The 16600-nt window shown below is 36.2% G+C and overlaps 1 protein-coding gene across 2 annotated transcripts in view; it reads right to left on the bottom strand.

The window, feature by feature from the left end:
• Positions 1-1538: 1538 nt before the first annotated feature.
• Positions 1539-16600, bottom strand: part of TNFSF13B (TNF superfamily member 13b) — a 28488-nt gene continuing 13426 nt past the window's right edge. For both annotated transcript variants that reach the window (XM_061472793.1, XM_061472792.1), the window contains exons 2-7: positions 12693-13111; positions 12504-12609; positions 4769-4825; positions 4372-4484; positions 4123-4273; positions 1539-2423 (exon numbers count right to left, since the gene is read on the bottom strand). In XM_061472793.1, coding sequence (XP_061328777.1) covers positions 2311-2423; positions 4123-4273; positions 4372-4484; positions 4769-4825; positions 12504-12609; positions 12693-13013 — 861 coding nt within the window. In that variant the 5' untranslated portion in view covers positions 13014-13111 and the 3' untranslated portion in view covers positions 1539-2310. The remainder of the gene's footprint in view (positions 2424-4122; positions 4274-4371; positions 4485-4768; positions 4826-12503; positions 12610-12692; positions 13112-16600) is intronic.

The following is a 16600-nucleotide window of genomic DNA, read 5'->3' on the forward strand; positions in this document are numbered from 1 at the left end:
CTAAAGGAAAGGAACGCTTATTGAAATCCTTTGTGCTCCAATGAGAAATGTTTCCTCCAAGCAATACCATACCCCAAACACTTCCCAAACTTCTGCTCTGTCCACATTCACCAGCAGTAGAAGGAAGAAACATGGTGAAGAAGAGGGCAGTGATGACAATTGATTTAGCTTCACATCATTTTTGCTGTGTTCTGTGTGTTTAAAATGTTACACTGTGTCAAAGCTGCACCTAAGAACACAAGCACCTTCAGAACTGCCTTAAGCTAAGCACACACAATTTCACTGAAACCACTGGGGAAAGTTACATAGCAAAAGTAAAATTTGTAAGTTTAGCCATCAAGTCTCTGGGAAACTTCTATTTTCTAATCAGACAACACTAAAATCAACAGGCTTCTGTTAGAGATTCTGGGCATCTCTTTAATGTATGTCAGTAATGACAGACAACTCAAAAATAATTATTTTATCTACATGTAGTGTCACACAACCTTTGGCTAAACTGAGGGTTCCTGTAGAGGATTTTAAATGGGTTTTTTTTGCAAACTTAGCACATCAAAGTTAAATAATAACAATAATAATGATCATCATTAGTAGCAGCAGCTTCAGCTCCAGAACACATAAATAAATGAATTTGTATAAGGAAGACTTGCAGAGATTTTGAAGCTGTAGTTAAGTTACATAAACATCACAGTGTGGTAATCAAATGCACGTATGCTTATTGCTGAAATGTCTTCTTGAAGCCCAGAGAAGCTGAATTAATTGTTTCATTAGTTTACCATGGTCTGTAATTCATAGTTCCAAATCTCTTACTTGCTGTCTATCACTTTGAGAACTCAATCAAATCAGCATGATTTATGAAAACAGACAAGGGGATTGCAATACAGAAAGCTTATTTCTTTACTAAATGAGCTTATATGACATAAGTCTCAACCCCTAAAAATATTTTCAAATTAATTACAGTTCATTACCGTGAGTTTTATTATTTTATCTATTCCAACAGCACTTCAATACTTCTTTGAAGATCAGTGGAATAAGTATCCTATGTTTGCCTTGCAATAGTTCCTAGACCACCGCACTATTACCATGCTATTACCTTGACCATGCAATACACATGAATTATTGGGATAAAAATAGACATAAATCTTACCTACTAAACTAAGCATACAGATAAAAAAAACCAAACACCACTATTTATAGTCTTTCTACAGGTCTGATTTTTTTATAAAACAGAGTTAATCTATTCAAAACTGCAGAAAAAAGCCTATAGTTAACCTAAGGATTAAGCCCAGACTTCTGCATACAACAGTATTTTCTCAGTTACAAGACTGGTTCCAGGTTTATTGGATTTTTCTTTTTAGTATATTGCATAGAATGGATCATATGAAAAAGCAAGAGAAATACAAAAATTTGTATGTAGGATAAGCTATTCAAAAGTATGTGTGCACATACTTTCATATATATACATATATATACACATCTATATATGACTGCAGAAATTGTGAAGCCAGAAATCAAGTTCCACCTACTAATCTCACTGTTTCTATCCTTGCCTTGCTTATGTAAGTTTACGCATACACCTTGATGAGTAGCAATGCTTTGAAGAGTGAACTGTTGAAGCATGTCATGTGTCCTTTTTCCAGTAAAATTAATTCTAATTACTAACTACTAATAGATTTTAGTAATTTATACCCCTTTTGTTCACAGGAAAGCAAGCCATCCAGTGGCTACTATTCCGTATATTTCTGAAGTGTTTGTTTCCATTATCCCATACATTAAGACTTTCCTTACCCAAATCACGGTGTCAAAGAAAAAATGAAGAACCCAGAACCCACTTGACACCTCCATTTTATGATAAGGAATCAACTGTTCGATGTTTCACATACTTCATACTTCAGATATTTTATTAATGAAACAAAGCAAAACTACGATGTACTTGTTTTCCTTTTCAGTTACAGATAATAGTTTAATAGTTAGTGGTCCTGTTTATGCTATACTTTTTGGTCAGCTCCTTCTTTGGTTTGCCTTATGGACAAGATATTGTTTCAAAGCCCAAGACCCACTGTTTTAATTGTTTTTTAGAGTCTCCCATTGCCTAAAATAAATTTTCTTTCTGGTAATCACATGATGGTTATATCTCACAACTGTCTGGTGTGTTTCCTGTTTTGGGTTCTCTTATTAAACCGAAGAAAAGTTCTCAGAAGCTGGTGGTGGATGGGAAGAGTCTGAACTGGCAGCTTTACTACAATATTTCTCTGATAAAGGCATAGGAAAAGAAGAAAACTGCATTAAGCATAATAACAAAACTGAAGGGCTTCAGAGGAGTCTAACTGCACCAAAAAAAGTACCATCTCCATCCAAGGATATTTTGGCCCTTCTCCGTGGTATTGTAAGTTGAAGTTCATCCCCTTCTTCTAATTTTGCAATGCCTGGCAAAAGATTTGGAATATTTTTAAGTTAATATTTCAAATACATTCTTTTCATAAACCATATTCAAAAAGTCATTACACATAATTTAAAAAATATAAACATCTTACTTGTGCCAAGTGCTTTTTCATCTTCTAGGCACAATCTTAGAAACTGTGCCTGTCAGCTACCCAAAACTGACACTTAACATCCTCTGTAGATCTAGACCTGCTTTCCACTCTGCACTCAGCATACCAAAGTTCACTTATGCAGCCACTGCAAAAATTCATAATAGTGGTGTACCCAGATCCCTCACTTTATGTGACGGTCAAGGTCAGCATTGGGTGTTGCTGGTCCTAGACCACTCTGTTCCCACACTTCTGGAGGAGGTCTTATGAGCTTTACCAACCAAATGAAGTTACCAGACATCAGCTGATTGATGCAACTGCAGAGCACAAAAGTTCGCTTCCAGCCAGCTGCACATCAGCTGATGCGATAACTGAAAGCACCTCACCTTCAAGTTGCAGTGACTGAGCTGAAAGCACATCTAACATCTGCTGCGACACATGATTAGCAGCATGAGATATTGCAGTGGGATTTGGTTTTCCAGCTGAAAGCAGAAGGGTGGGAATTTGGGAAGCAGGAACTGTGAAGTGGCAGGATGGAGTAGATATAGTTAAGGTATAGAGAAGTAATACAAGGGTATGATGACAGATGCAATTGAAGATGGTTACGGTTCCAGAATGTGTGGGTAGAGGGATAGGAAATTAAAGAAAATGACTGGACAGCCTCAACTGCCAGGAGGAAGTAGCTAATTTATGTTTATTTGTAAAAAAAAAAAGCTTCCTTCCCGATCCCATTTGTTTAATGCCACTACTTGCCAACAGTCAACTCACCCATTCAATGTCACCCATTTTTTAATAAAGCATTGAAAGAAAAGATTTTTATTTTCCAGCAAGATCTGTGTAAATTGAAAGAGAAAACCCTCAAATCCACCATTAAGGGAGAAAGACAGATGAATAGGAGCAACCAAACAAGGTTTAATAGGCTTTGACAATAATTCCTAAATGCTACTGCAGGAATATACTTATATAGTGAGCACTGAGCTTACTGGACTTGCATTAAATATTTTAATTGGTGTTTCTTGTGGTGTTTCTAATTTGTGCAGTCAGAAAGAGCTCCTTATGGGAATTAACTATTTTTCACCTAACCAAAGAGTAAAACAGCAGCAGCCATTGTAAGGAGAACTAAGCTGATTAGAAATATCTTTTGAAATCCTGGAGTAAGGTAGACAAAAATTGGGTGGCTAAAAGTAATATATGATGTTTTAAGGTAGAACATCACTCCTAAATATTTTATTGATATAACTAAATGTGGGATTCAACATCTAAGTTAAACTTTTCTTCATTAAGGATAGTATGTACTTTTAGATACTTTAGTTAGATGCCTGAAGTAGACAACACTAAAGTATCTAACTACATTATACAGTTAATGGAGAGAGGGGAATTGTTCAGATCACTTAAGTTAGATGCATACCCTCCAACTGCCAATACTTTATATAAAAAGTATTTTTGAAAATAATCTGTAATTTTACAATTAATCAGATCTACAAATGCAGTCTATTTTCTTTACAACTACCACAACACTTAATCACCCAACACTGCAGATTCTATCTGATACAGTTTATTTGCAAACATAGAAAAGGAAAACTTAGATGTTTACCAGCAGTATAGCAAGAATTATTTGGATAAGACTGTGGCATATTTTGGATGCAACGAAACAATGTCACCAAGCTGAGATCATCACCGAACACATGGGCCTTCTTCCTCTGTATAAGGTGTCCCATAGCAAATGTTGTATCCGTATATAAAACCTACAAAATGAAAATATGCAGACTTCAAACATACTGTATGGAGACATAAAAAAATCTTTTAAAAAGTCAAGATGCTGAGGGGAATTGAACTTTCTCACCTGGCCATAAATGAAAAAATATCCTGTTTCTTTGATCACTATTTTATTTCCTTGTTCTTCCAGAGCTGTTCCACGTTTAAAGCTCAGAAGCCAAGGGACAATGCTTGAATCATCTAAAAGAAACAGTAATTTTTGGGTAATCAGAAAGAAAAGTCACTTTCTTCATTTTCATCTGCCAAAAATTAACAAAGCTGACTTCTAGTCAAGGCTTCCAGTCCCACTAACTGGATTTCCCCACTGAAAAGAGGATATTTGCAAGAGCTATCCAGATGGAGGGACTTTTTAATTATTTTTAATTAGGTGACATAACTCAGTCACTGCTTTGAAGTTAGACAAGATCAGATGGAAGAGTTAATACATGGAATAGTTAGCTATGAATCACGGAACATATTCTTACCTTTCTGTTGAATATCACTTTTGCTGTCAGCGATCAGTTGCAAGCAAGCCTGCAGCACTGTGAAGTGAAAGTATTTTGAAATCAAATAAATAGAAACCAGTAGTAGAATAGAATGAGCTTTCGAAACAACTTTAAAAAAAAAAAAAAGCATTAAAAAAATTTCTCATGGTCTCACCACTGATTTGAAAACACAACCTGTTGATTTTAATGCAAATCTTACTCAAATGTACAAAAACAAAATTCATACCACAACATGTATTAGATAACCTTCAGAGACCATGCAGCTAAGTAGGAGTCTTCAGGTAATGACACAAGTAATACTTGCTTGTTTTAATCTCTGGTCCTAATATAATTGAAATATGAAACAATAACTCAAATGAGCTAGGATCATTGCCTTGTGCAAGCAAAAGCTAAAAAAAAAAAACCAAACCCACAACCCAACCCTGACAACTATGACACATATCAGATTTACAAATGATGTTTAGTATATGCTTTAAAGAAATTAGTTTCCAGTCATAGTTGCTGTAAAATATTAGTCATATATACTGGTTACGTGATACTTGCAAAATAAATTCTCATGTCGGTGTACTTCCAGTATGTTTTCAGACACCGACACTCAGTCAACTTGTACTGAGGCTAAGAGGGAAGATACTGAGATGACTGTTAGCTAATTAACGCACACATAACAAATAGCTTAGTATCTGTCAAAACTAATGTGTTGCTCAAAACTATAGAAACCAGTGACGCTAATGAGAAACTAGGAGTTTTATCAAAGAAAAATATGCAGTATGTTAAAACATAGGCTCCAAGTGAAACAAAGACCTTGTGAAAAAAAATCTGCTAAAAGGATAAAAATAATAAAAGGATAGTTGCATTTGCTTAGATCAGATTTTAATAAAAAACATCTGGTTCTAGTGCTACTTTGAAGGGTGAAAAACAGAGTAGGAACACTTACTGCACTTGATAGAGATCAAATGCATTTATCAAGAGTCAAGAGCTATGGACTGCTGAATCCCTCTTTTTGTCTACCTCCCTTTGGGTAAGAAGGCTGTGGGTCAGATTTGGCCACTCTTGCTATAATGGGCAGTGCCCTAACTCGATGTTGTTTCTACATGTACCAGCAGCATTCACATGTGCAAGCAAGTGCTCAGCAGCACAAACCTCTCACTGCACAGCAGGTGGTGAGAGAATTTGACTAGAAAGCAGTCTATCTCTAAGTCTCCTTTCCACAGGGGCCTGCCTGAAATTACCAGAAGGGGGCTGGATGCTCAGCAACACTCAGTGGTACCAGCTGGCATCTGGGAATGCTCCAATGTCACAATAATCACACAACCTGTGAGCCTTCTTACAGTAAGAGGAACCCTATCCTGCAAGCTCCCATCATCTACACTAGAACATTTCCTTGAGTTCTGCCACTTCTCATAAAAAAAATGTGCCAAAATCTATAGATTTTCAAACCAAGAATTTAAAGGCATCTGAATTCCCTGCCTTCTGATAAGGAATAAAAAAACCAAGCCAACACAAAATCAAAAAAGGTATTATACTTCAGACATTTTTCTGTCACACTTGTGAGCAACAGATTTTTCTGAAAAAGAAACTACCAAATAAAATTAAAATGTGGATTTCTGGAATCACACAACAAAGCTCATCAGGTGATTTATTTCACAAGGTACTAATGCACTCTTTTTTGGAGTGAAGTGTCTTCCTACTGAATGGAATTTGCTGATTCCTGGGTATTTCAGTAAGCTAAATAAAAGTTTTGATTCCTGCTTTTAAAAGAACTTACTAATGTGGCCGCTGGATTTTCCACTAACCAAACAAGAGAGGATTGGTTGTGATTCACACCAACCAGCTGCTATCCAGCGGGGTACAAATGAGTAGTGTCTACAGACAGTGAAAGTTATGGCTACTTTAGCAACTCTTGTTAAACCTGCTCTGCAAACTCGATTGACATTATTGAAAGTACCCTCATTTACAGACTGCAAGTCTGGATTCATGTTTCAGTTGTTTGCAGCATTGAAATACTAGTCATCATTGCTGCAAACAGCTACACAGTAATTAAAATCAGCAAGTTCGTACCATCGAAGATATTTTCTGTATTTTTAAAACACATATCAACTCTGCTTTATTCTACAGATAGCAAATCTACGCATATCCTCTAAAAAAAAAAATCTCACTAGCTGTTTTTTTAGTGTATGCAGATAGAAATAAGATCCTATGGAATATAGTAAGCTAGTTTTTCATGGAAAAATATGGACACAACAGTGTCATTTATGCCAATAAAGAGAACAGAAATTGGCACAGTGTCCATTTTATCTAAAGACACAAAGGCCAAATAATATCTAAAGAAGAGTTTGACAAATTGTACAACATGCTTCAAAACTATATTCAGAAGTCAAGACAGACACATAACTATTTCCAGTATATACAAGTACTTCATTTTTACCTCAGTGAAACTACATACATGCTTAAAATTAAGTAATTATTTGAAACAAATTCAAAGTAAACAACACTACTATTAAGGAGAAAATACGCATATACAGAGTATATTTTCTGGATAATTAACATGGATTTCCAGTAAAAAGTTAACATTGAAATGTTAGCAATTCTACTCCAAGAAGAACCCATATCTTACCTGAAGTACAGTATCAAGAATATATGCATTACAAAATATGGGTTGAATAGTTACTATCAGTACTGAGCAGAATAAATCAAAAGCTCAACCTGAATGCCCTTCAGTGCAGTGTAAATCAAACCTGAGCATCAGTTTTGTAGTCTAAAGAATTTGTTAATAATTAATAATGCAAGCAGAAGGCAAGGTTCATAAAATATATTCTTAAAATGCGTAAAAATATCAAGACTGTCACCATAAGGTCTAGCTGTACAAAACTGTGTCAAGAATGATGAAATATGCCCCATCCTCTTTTGACTTTACAGCTTTGCTTTGACGAGCACTTTTTCTTTTCTTGATTTTAACCGCTCTGCAGGCTGTGAGTGGGAAGAACATTTCAGAATCTGTCTTCTTCCATGAACAGAACAGCCAATTCTGAAGAAGTCAGTGACTCTAGATGCCTTTATAAACCACAGACAGCACATGAAGGGATGTGTTCTCTATGTGTTGAGCAATGAAACCACCAGTTAAAAAAAAGGAAAAGTTAGCCTTTACAGCAGGGTAAGAATGCAGCCTTCAGCACATCTGCATGGTATCCGTAAAATCAGATTCATCCTCCCATGCAAGTTTTTGTATTACTTAACTTGCATAATCATTTCAATACTTTGCAATCTAACTTCACAATCCAAACAAACAAAATTTCAAGTTTATTATCTGTGAACTCATGCATAAATTTTAAAGTTTTGCTACCTGAGGCCCATGTTACCTGTCTCAATTTCTGCCAAAATTAAACCAGGCAAAACCTCTGAACTTTAAAATAAAAAAAAACCCTACATGTTTAGGTTCTTTCTTTGGTCTATAACTGTTCTCTGTAGACTTCTGAAAAGATACTTAAACACTAGATAATTCGATGTATAAATGATGTGCATGTTCTTGAACGATTTGCAATTGTTCTTCCCTTAACTTCTTCCTTACCACAAGAGATCTTTTATTTTTTGCTTGGGCATTTTTATAAACTGTTTAATTTGGTGCTTTTTAATAAAAAGTCTTTATATGGCATTAATCATGGATTAAGCCAATCTCTGCACTCAAATGGTTTGGTCATAGCTAAAGGTATGACTCAGATCTAACAAATACCTGCAAAATACTAGTAGCATTATTTTGACCTTAACAGAATTACAAGTAACGTTACAATTAGAATAATAAAATATTTTAACAACAAGAATAATTTTTGTAGCTTCTGTTATACAGTATAAAGCAGAATATTGTTCTTAAAAATCAGAGCCTATTTTGTGTATTTTTGATTGCACAGTTTTCTGCATAATACACAGCACCAATTCATTCATTCAGTAAATGGAATTATCCGTGTAAAATTGCACGCATTTTATCAAGTAATTTTCTATCCTTTGACATAGAAGGGCATAATTCCTTTTGAGTAAGACTGTTGTGAGTAGAAACAAAAAAGAATAACATATATTTTCAAGAAGTAGGCCTTTTTTAAAGTAAGAGAACTCGTATTTCCCCTCTTCAAACAATAAAATAAGAGGTATTTTGAATATTTGGTGAGGGAATTTTATGTGTCGTTTAGACTAGCAACAAAAAGTTAGGTTTCTTGATTTTATGATCACTAAAATCAAATTCTATTTGTGAAAAGTCTTGCTATCTCTCTGTCACAGTGACCTAAACCAATAACCTACAGAGTCAAAACACTTCTAACCAACGAATGTACCAATCTGACAAAGCAAATGTCACCTGATTGGAGTTTAGAGAAGACTTGATGCTCACCTCACTAGTTGGCCACGGGGATCAGAATCCCACAATAATTACCAGAACGAGGCACAAAGAGAGCATGTAAATGTAACCTGATATTCATACACTGAACTGGCTTACATTAATTGAACTGGCTTAGGTAATTGAACCTACATCTTGTTTCTGGACTAAAGTGCACATACAGCTTAGAGACAAACACGCAGACAAGGAAATCAGTAATTGTGAACAGGGTACAAAATTCAGAAGAGGATTTTGTTGTGCAGCAGTTTTCGTCTACAGGCAAAATCTATTTAAAAAAAAAGACAAGTAAGGCTGATTACATCTATTCTTATGTGTCTTGATATGACATTTGCCAGAAGTGGTTAGATCATATATCTGCCTGCATATCAATAATGTGTACCTTTCAAAATCACTCATTAACTCCTACTCATTGCATCAAGAACTCTGGTTCTGACAGCTTTATTTGGAATTGATGTTTGTAACCCATCTCTTCAACTTACTTGAGCTGGAAATTTTCTCAAGACACAAAATGTGCAGCAACTGGTGACTAATAATTGTGTGCATGAACACAGTCAAATATATAGCCTATAAATATATGAAAGAACAACATTATGTTAGATCCAATTTCATTCACTTCACGTTTTAATTAAAATTATTATTTGTGGCCTCTTTGATGTCCACAACATCAAACAAATAAAAAAAAATAAAATATGGGAACTCCATATGTTCAAGAAGCACTCTGCTGGACTTAAAAAGAATCATGAGGCATCTATTTCCGGAATTTAATGATTAAAATTTAAAAGACCCTAACAGAATCAAACCACAACTTTACTTATAATTAAAATAATGGTTCTGTATTTTACTTCTGCTCTCTGTTGAAGCACAAGAGAAGCAATTGTGTATCAATGACACTTTCAAGTATTCACTTTCTAAGGAATCGTCTGTGTTAAAGTGAAATTATGGGTCAACGATTAATTATCAGGCCAAACTCTGAGAGCTTGTTGAAGCAAACAGAAATAGGACAAGAACAAAGCGCCTCACTCAACATCCTAACTTATCTTCCACTGTACCAGAATGAGTGCAGCACATCTGCAGGATTATTTGGAGGCTGCCAGGATTCTGGTACTGAGAAATGCATGCGAGAAGATCAAAATGCAGGGCCAGTAATTCTGCATACCTGACCAAGTAACAGACAGGATTCAGCACCATGAACACCACCATGCTCTCCTATTTCACTCACTCTGATGAAACAAAATTTAACATTGACTAGTAGGTTCATGGTCATCGGTGGAATCTGATCTGAGAAAATGTAACATCTTACTGAACTCTGACAAACTTAATCTGCTGTAATTAGAGCAAGCAGAAAGTTAACACTAACACATGACCTTTCATATCAATACATGACTTTTAACTTTTTTCCTTTTTATATACAAAAATATGATTGCTATGTTAGAAAACAGTTCTGTAGTAGTATGTAGCTTTTCCTCTTTTAAATAAATGTCCACATTCTGTGCTTTCTGTCACCCAATCTGAACAATTTTTAAGCCAGCTGTGTTGTTTGTTTGGTTTTGGGGGTTTTGTTTGGTTGGTTGGGTTTGGTTGTTTTTTTTTTTTTTAGGAAAAAATAAAAACCAGAAAAAACCCTTTACAGAAATAAGTAGCTTATGTAGAATTTTATGTGAATAAAGGTAAATAGGAATAATTAACGGTGGCTACTTCATGAGAAGAATTTTAAGCCTGCCAGAAGCACAGCTAAGGAGCCCATAACCCTCTCCCCCATACACCCTCAAACAGGAATAAGAATAAAGATGAAAGCTGCTGTGAAAGAAATTGGATAACTTGCAGAGTACTGATACTATAACATTAATTTTAAAAAAGACATGCCTCCTTATTTTTGATGATGCTTGTGCTTTAGATCACTATTTTTTATTTGGGAGTTGCTGGAGTGGGGAGAGCAGGGAACCTTCCCATGATAAAAAGCAAGAAATACAATTTAAGCTATCTTGTCCTCAGTCCTGTTTGTGAAATCACTCTTAGCAAGACCCTGAGCCAAAGACTACTTATAGAATAGAATAAAACCCATTTAAACCGATGCATTTTGGGTAATGTCTTAAATGAATATTGTCTTTTGAGAATATTGGAGGTAAGTAGAGTGATTATACACTAGAACTTAAATTTCGTTTAGCTTGCTGAAGATTAAGCAAAATATATTTCACATTGATTAGTCCCTCAAAAACATATTTTAAGCAAAGTTTGGTTTAGTCTTTACCTATAAATGAGTCCATTTCAACTTCATCTATTAATAATTTAACAGCTTTTATCCGTTAAAACAATCTGAAACTATCTGTAAAAGTTCTGAACTGATTTAGCAATACAAGAACATTTTTGATTACTCAGTGCAATTAGAATATGCATGCAAACTGTTTTAATTAAATTCTGTATTTCATCCTATCAGGCCTCATTGTGTTGGGAAAGGAAAAAAAAATTAAAAAAAAATGTAGGCATTTTATCTCCAAAGAAAAATATATTTCATTAATATTCCAACAGAATTAAGACCAACAGAGGTCTTCTATGAAGCACAGTCTTCAATGTTCTCTGCAGCACCTTTTAGAAAGGCCATGACAGAAAAAATCTTACTGGATAGGCATGCCTTTATTAACTTTCTAATTACATTAATAGATTGATTTAATGTAGAAATGATGCTAAACTTCTGATTTTCTTGTAGTCTGCCTTTTTTGACAGGTACAAGTCAGCCTTTCTCTTTGAAAGCTCCTACTTCCCTAAATTAAGGATATTTCTTGTTACTTCTCTCTTTCAAGATGAGCGTGTTTTCCCAGAAAAATGACTTGGCATTTTTAATAATAGCCTTCCCTCCTTATTATTGATCAGAGAGAAACAAGTTAGGCATTACCCTGAGTTGAGACTGATGGACTTAGAACTGAACAATTTACAATCTGAACGATTTGAAGTAGCTTTACTCAACTTTACCACATCATCAAGAAATACCTCCATTACAAAAAGCAGGTTTAGGATTTAATATTCAAAGTTCAACCTGCAGATAGTATGAATATCTGATACCTTAAATAGTTATGTCCCTGCTCATTGCAGGGAACTTGGACTAAATGGCCTTCAAAGGTCCCTTCTAACCCAAACCATTCTGTGATTCTGTATGGAGACCATTAAGAGAATATGCCTACAGTTAACACCATTCATTCAGCAGTAACTGTAGAGACTGTAATGGGTTCTGGGAGCACAGATGGGCTGACAGGAGAAGACACAAGTCAAGCACTGCTGCTTTTCTCAAGACAGAATCAAACTGCGTCATCCCATCCCACTCCACTGGATGCTATTTACCTGTTTCTTCTGCGTGGACAACAGACCTTCTCCACCTGTTTCTGCTCCCAGTCCAGATTTCCTTTTGGAAGCTTTCAGCTGGTCCAGGACCAGGAAGCCTCATCTCCTAATGGGGAGAAGAGACAGGCAGTGAAAGCAGCCTCACATTTGCCCACCCCCTGCAAGCTGAAAACCACCCCTCCAGCTTACCTGCCTGGTGCCAGTTGCAGACACTTGCGGGAAGGAAGAAACAGGGGTACTCGTTTTATTTTCAGCAGGGGACATGGGTGGCAAGTCTAGCGGAGACCTTGCCTCGACCCTGTAGATCAGCTCACTGCGCAGAGCTTCTAGTTCTGTTTTCAGGGTGACAACATGGTAAAGAGACACTGCTGCAAGGCAAGAGGACAGGAGCATTGCAAACCACAGGAATGTGACAGAAAAAAGTACTGTAGTGCCTGAAGCAGCGCCGGGGAGGGCAGAGGAGGCGGTATCCTTCTGTTGGGTGACATGCACACAGTCCATGGATTTCATCGCTGCTCTTTCTCTCACTAAAGCCAGAGGGAGAGTTCAGCTGTCCCCTTCCGAGGTGCATTCCATGTTACCAGTTGCTCTCTGAAACTAAGGGCATCCTGAATAAGTGAACAAAACGCCCAGATCATTTCCTGTCATATGAAGCCGCTGATACAACGATTAAACTTAATGTACAGAGTGAACATCTAAGATTCAGTCTCTGTTTAGTTCTCTTCTTTCTGAGCTGCATTTTGGAAGCGAATACTTTCTCATGAGTTGCTTGTTCAAGCTACCTTCCTCCTTTCACTTTCAACTATTTATGTGGCAGCTTGATATTACCATTTCCCATTATCTTTAAATTTAGGCACAGCCAGGACCACTGGTGATACCTAGAAGTGCAGAAGCAATGTAAAGTTTCCTGGCAGCATATCATCCAGTGTACTTAAGACACACATCTGACAACATGTGTGCCTCTGTGTGTGTGTAGTTATATAGATGTTCATAGTTTATATCATATATATTTTAATATATATTCATATCTAAAGTGCCTGTGTGCCTACAGAGGGGACAACCTATTAAAACTAAAATACTTGTGGTTTCCTAAGCACACAGTGAAAAATATTCACAGGTATGAGTAACAAATTACTGGTCTCTCAGCTGTGTAAAGCTGCAGATTCTGCAGCTCAGTTCATCATGTTAACCTGAAAAGGGATGATTTTTTATTAAACTTATCTAATATATATAGTTTCTCTACAGGATTTGAGGACCTAGGTTAATGCAGATGGGGACACAGAGAAATGGGGAGAGGAAACTTGGGGAAGGGGGGCTCAAAGGGGTGAAAACTAGAGGATGAGAAAGAATAGGAGAGGGGGAAATAAGAAGAGGGGCAGAGGGGTATTGAAGGAAAACAACATTTAGAGAATAAAAAAAAATCCAAACAAAATAAAAAACAGAATCCAAACAACCTTTACACATGCATGCTTTAATTTTTCAGGTGAATCCTAAGTGTGACTTAAGCTCATCTTTTTAATATATTCCTAGTTCCTTCATCTTAAACCTCTGCATTAGGAATGCTTTGCTTTTCTGCAGCAGCAAGGCTACCTAAAGATCCTAAACACGCTCATATGCTTTTTGCATTGTCTTCTCACAGAAAATGAAAGTTTTACTCCTTTTTAAAAAGTTTCAGTGGTCTGGGATGAAAAAAGATCTAAAGCATCATAATTAGGGCTAAAATGAACAGACCAGCCCCCTCCCCCCACTGAAATCAAGATGTTTTGCACCATGTAAGTAAACTTTATGTTTGTAAGAGAGAATTTTACAGGTCAGTCTGAATGCTGTGTAATGAATCCTGATGGCAACACCGATCAGAGTAGTTCAGATCAAGCTGATTCTGTTGGGAAGACAGAGCAACCACAGGCCAACAACTTTCATAGCCTTTCCAACTTCTATCTCTTAAGACTATGAGAAATTGAGAGTTATTATAAAAGCTTTATCATCTTTCACTATGATACAAACTACTCTTTTCCTTACTTTGATGCTTCTAGCAACTGCCCAATATCCTGCACAGACAAGTGACTTCTTGCCTAAATGTAGAGGAAAAAAAAATATACTGCTTATCTTAAGATGCCCCTAGAAGGCACATACATAACTGTGAGAAATGATGCAGAAATCAGTGCAGACTACCATACTGCTTCTTCACCTATTTTCAAGGCTAATTTAAGGTGTAAATGGGGTTGCACTTTGAAGGAAATTTAAAATTAACTTAGGTAAGGGTTTTTTTGGAACAGAATGAGCAATTATTAGAACTAAGCAGACATGACCTGGAGACATGCCATCACTAGATATTAGGACATTACCAGCCCAGTACTGACTGCGTTCCAAAAATAAAATAATATGACATTTGGAAAAAAAGTGCTATTTAAGAAAATGAAGCCAAGTGAGAAAATGAAAGTTGTAACTAGCCATCCAGGAATACTGAGAAACAATTGGCTCATGAGGTCTTTGTGGTCATTAACATATAATAACAGACAGGTATATAATTAGCATCGCTTTAGTCACTTCTGAAGAAAACAGGCTCTTCCCATCCGCTACACCTTCTTTAAATGGGGTTATTATTTGGGCTGACAAAACACTTGTGGTGACACAGAGGACTTCTGTAAGATGCCTGGTTTTATCTTATCATTCTTGCCCTGGTTTTGCTGGGATAGAGTTTTCCTCCTAGTAGCTGGTACAGTGCTACTTTAGTCCGAGAATAAACGCTGGTAACATGCTGATAAAAAAACACCAAAAAAACCCCATACAATTCTGATAAATGAGAATTTCAAAGGGAAAATCAGAACAGCCCACACATGGCAAATTGTTAAATCCAACAGGTATTTCTAGTTGAATATCAAAACGGGATCACTCTGTTTGCAACTTTGTTTTGTTGTATAGTTTCCTAAGTAGTTAAATGAGTTGAAAGAAAATATAATTTCAGTCAATTTTTGTGATGACAAAAACCATAATGAAACAATAACCAATAACAGTGAGAGATCAATCATGAAAAACCACATGAATTGCCCAGAAATATACATAGTTGAATAACTTTCATTTTAACACATTCAAATGAAGCTTTAGTAAATTGCAGGCTATTAATTGCATTAAAATAAAAACTCAGAAAAATTACTTGAACTAATTAAAAACAAAACAAAAAAAACCTTCTGCAAAGCCTAGAGCCAGTGCCTCGATGCTTGCCACTACGTCTTTTCACAACATACTGCCCATATGATTCCTCTTGTCAGCAAAGCTGCAAAGTAGTCCTTAACCTGCTTACAGCAAAATCAGTAAGAGTAACACACAAGCAGGTATCTTTTTTTTTTTGCATTTTAAACTAATGTATGACTCAAGAGGACTAGACAGTGCTCAAATTAGCCTCCTGTTAGCAGACATGGGAAAATGTTGACTCCAAATGAACACAAGCTCTCAGTGTAACATTCTTGTTGAAAACGAAGTGTAACATTTGGATATATACACTGGAGCAGAATATAAAGTAAAAATAAGGGGTAGCAGTAATTGTGCTTTTGTATCGTCAAAACTGTTTACATATAGTTATGGCTGTTTGAACCAAACGGTGAAAAGGGCTCAGAATAAAAAATCCAGAATGAATATAAGAGGCCTGAAGAACTTATCACAAACAAGGTATTCAGATTGTAGTTAGCAGTCTCCTTCTACTGGCCAGCTTCTCTGAAAACTCTTTTGCAAAAGTTTGTACCATGTTAACTGGTTTTGGCTCAAGATGCACATGCTGTGCTACACATGCATGCATGCAGTAAAACCTTAGGGCAACAAGTGGCCACCTTGAGCCCAGTTGAAAGCAGTGTTTTCCAAACTATTTCTAGAAAAGAAAATGCTACTGCATGAAACTGCAGTAAACACCTAGTCCTGGTATCTAACTCTGGAAGCAAATATGTGTAAACCCTAAAGTTTAATAAATACCTAAAGGTGTTCTGAAAATGTGGTCCCATTTTGTATGGACAGCACAGTTGATGTATGCACACACAGTGAATCCAACCATTTAGCAGCTCCTTAACACAAAGTATAACTTATGTTGAACATTCAAGGTGACTGGC

This window comes from Pezoporus flaviventris, unplaced genomic scaffold (assembly GCF_033815535.1).
Source record: "Pezoporus flaviventris isolate CSIRO_AGI_PZ_B2104156 unplaced genomic scaffold, CSIRO_AGI_Pfla_v1 ptg000072l, whole genome shotgun sequence".
NCBI lineage: Eukaryota > Metazoa > Chordata > Aves > Psittaciformes > Psittacidae > Pezoporus > Pezoporus flaviventris.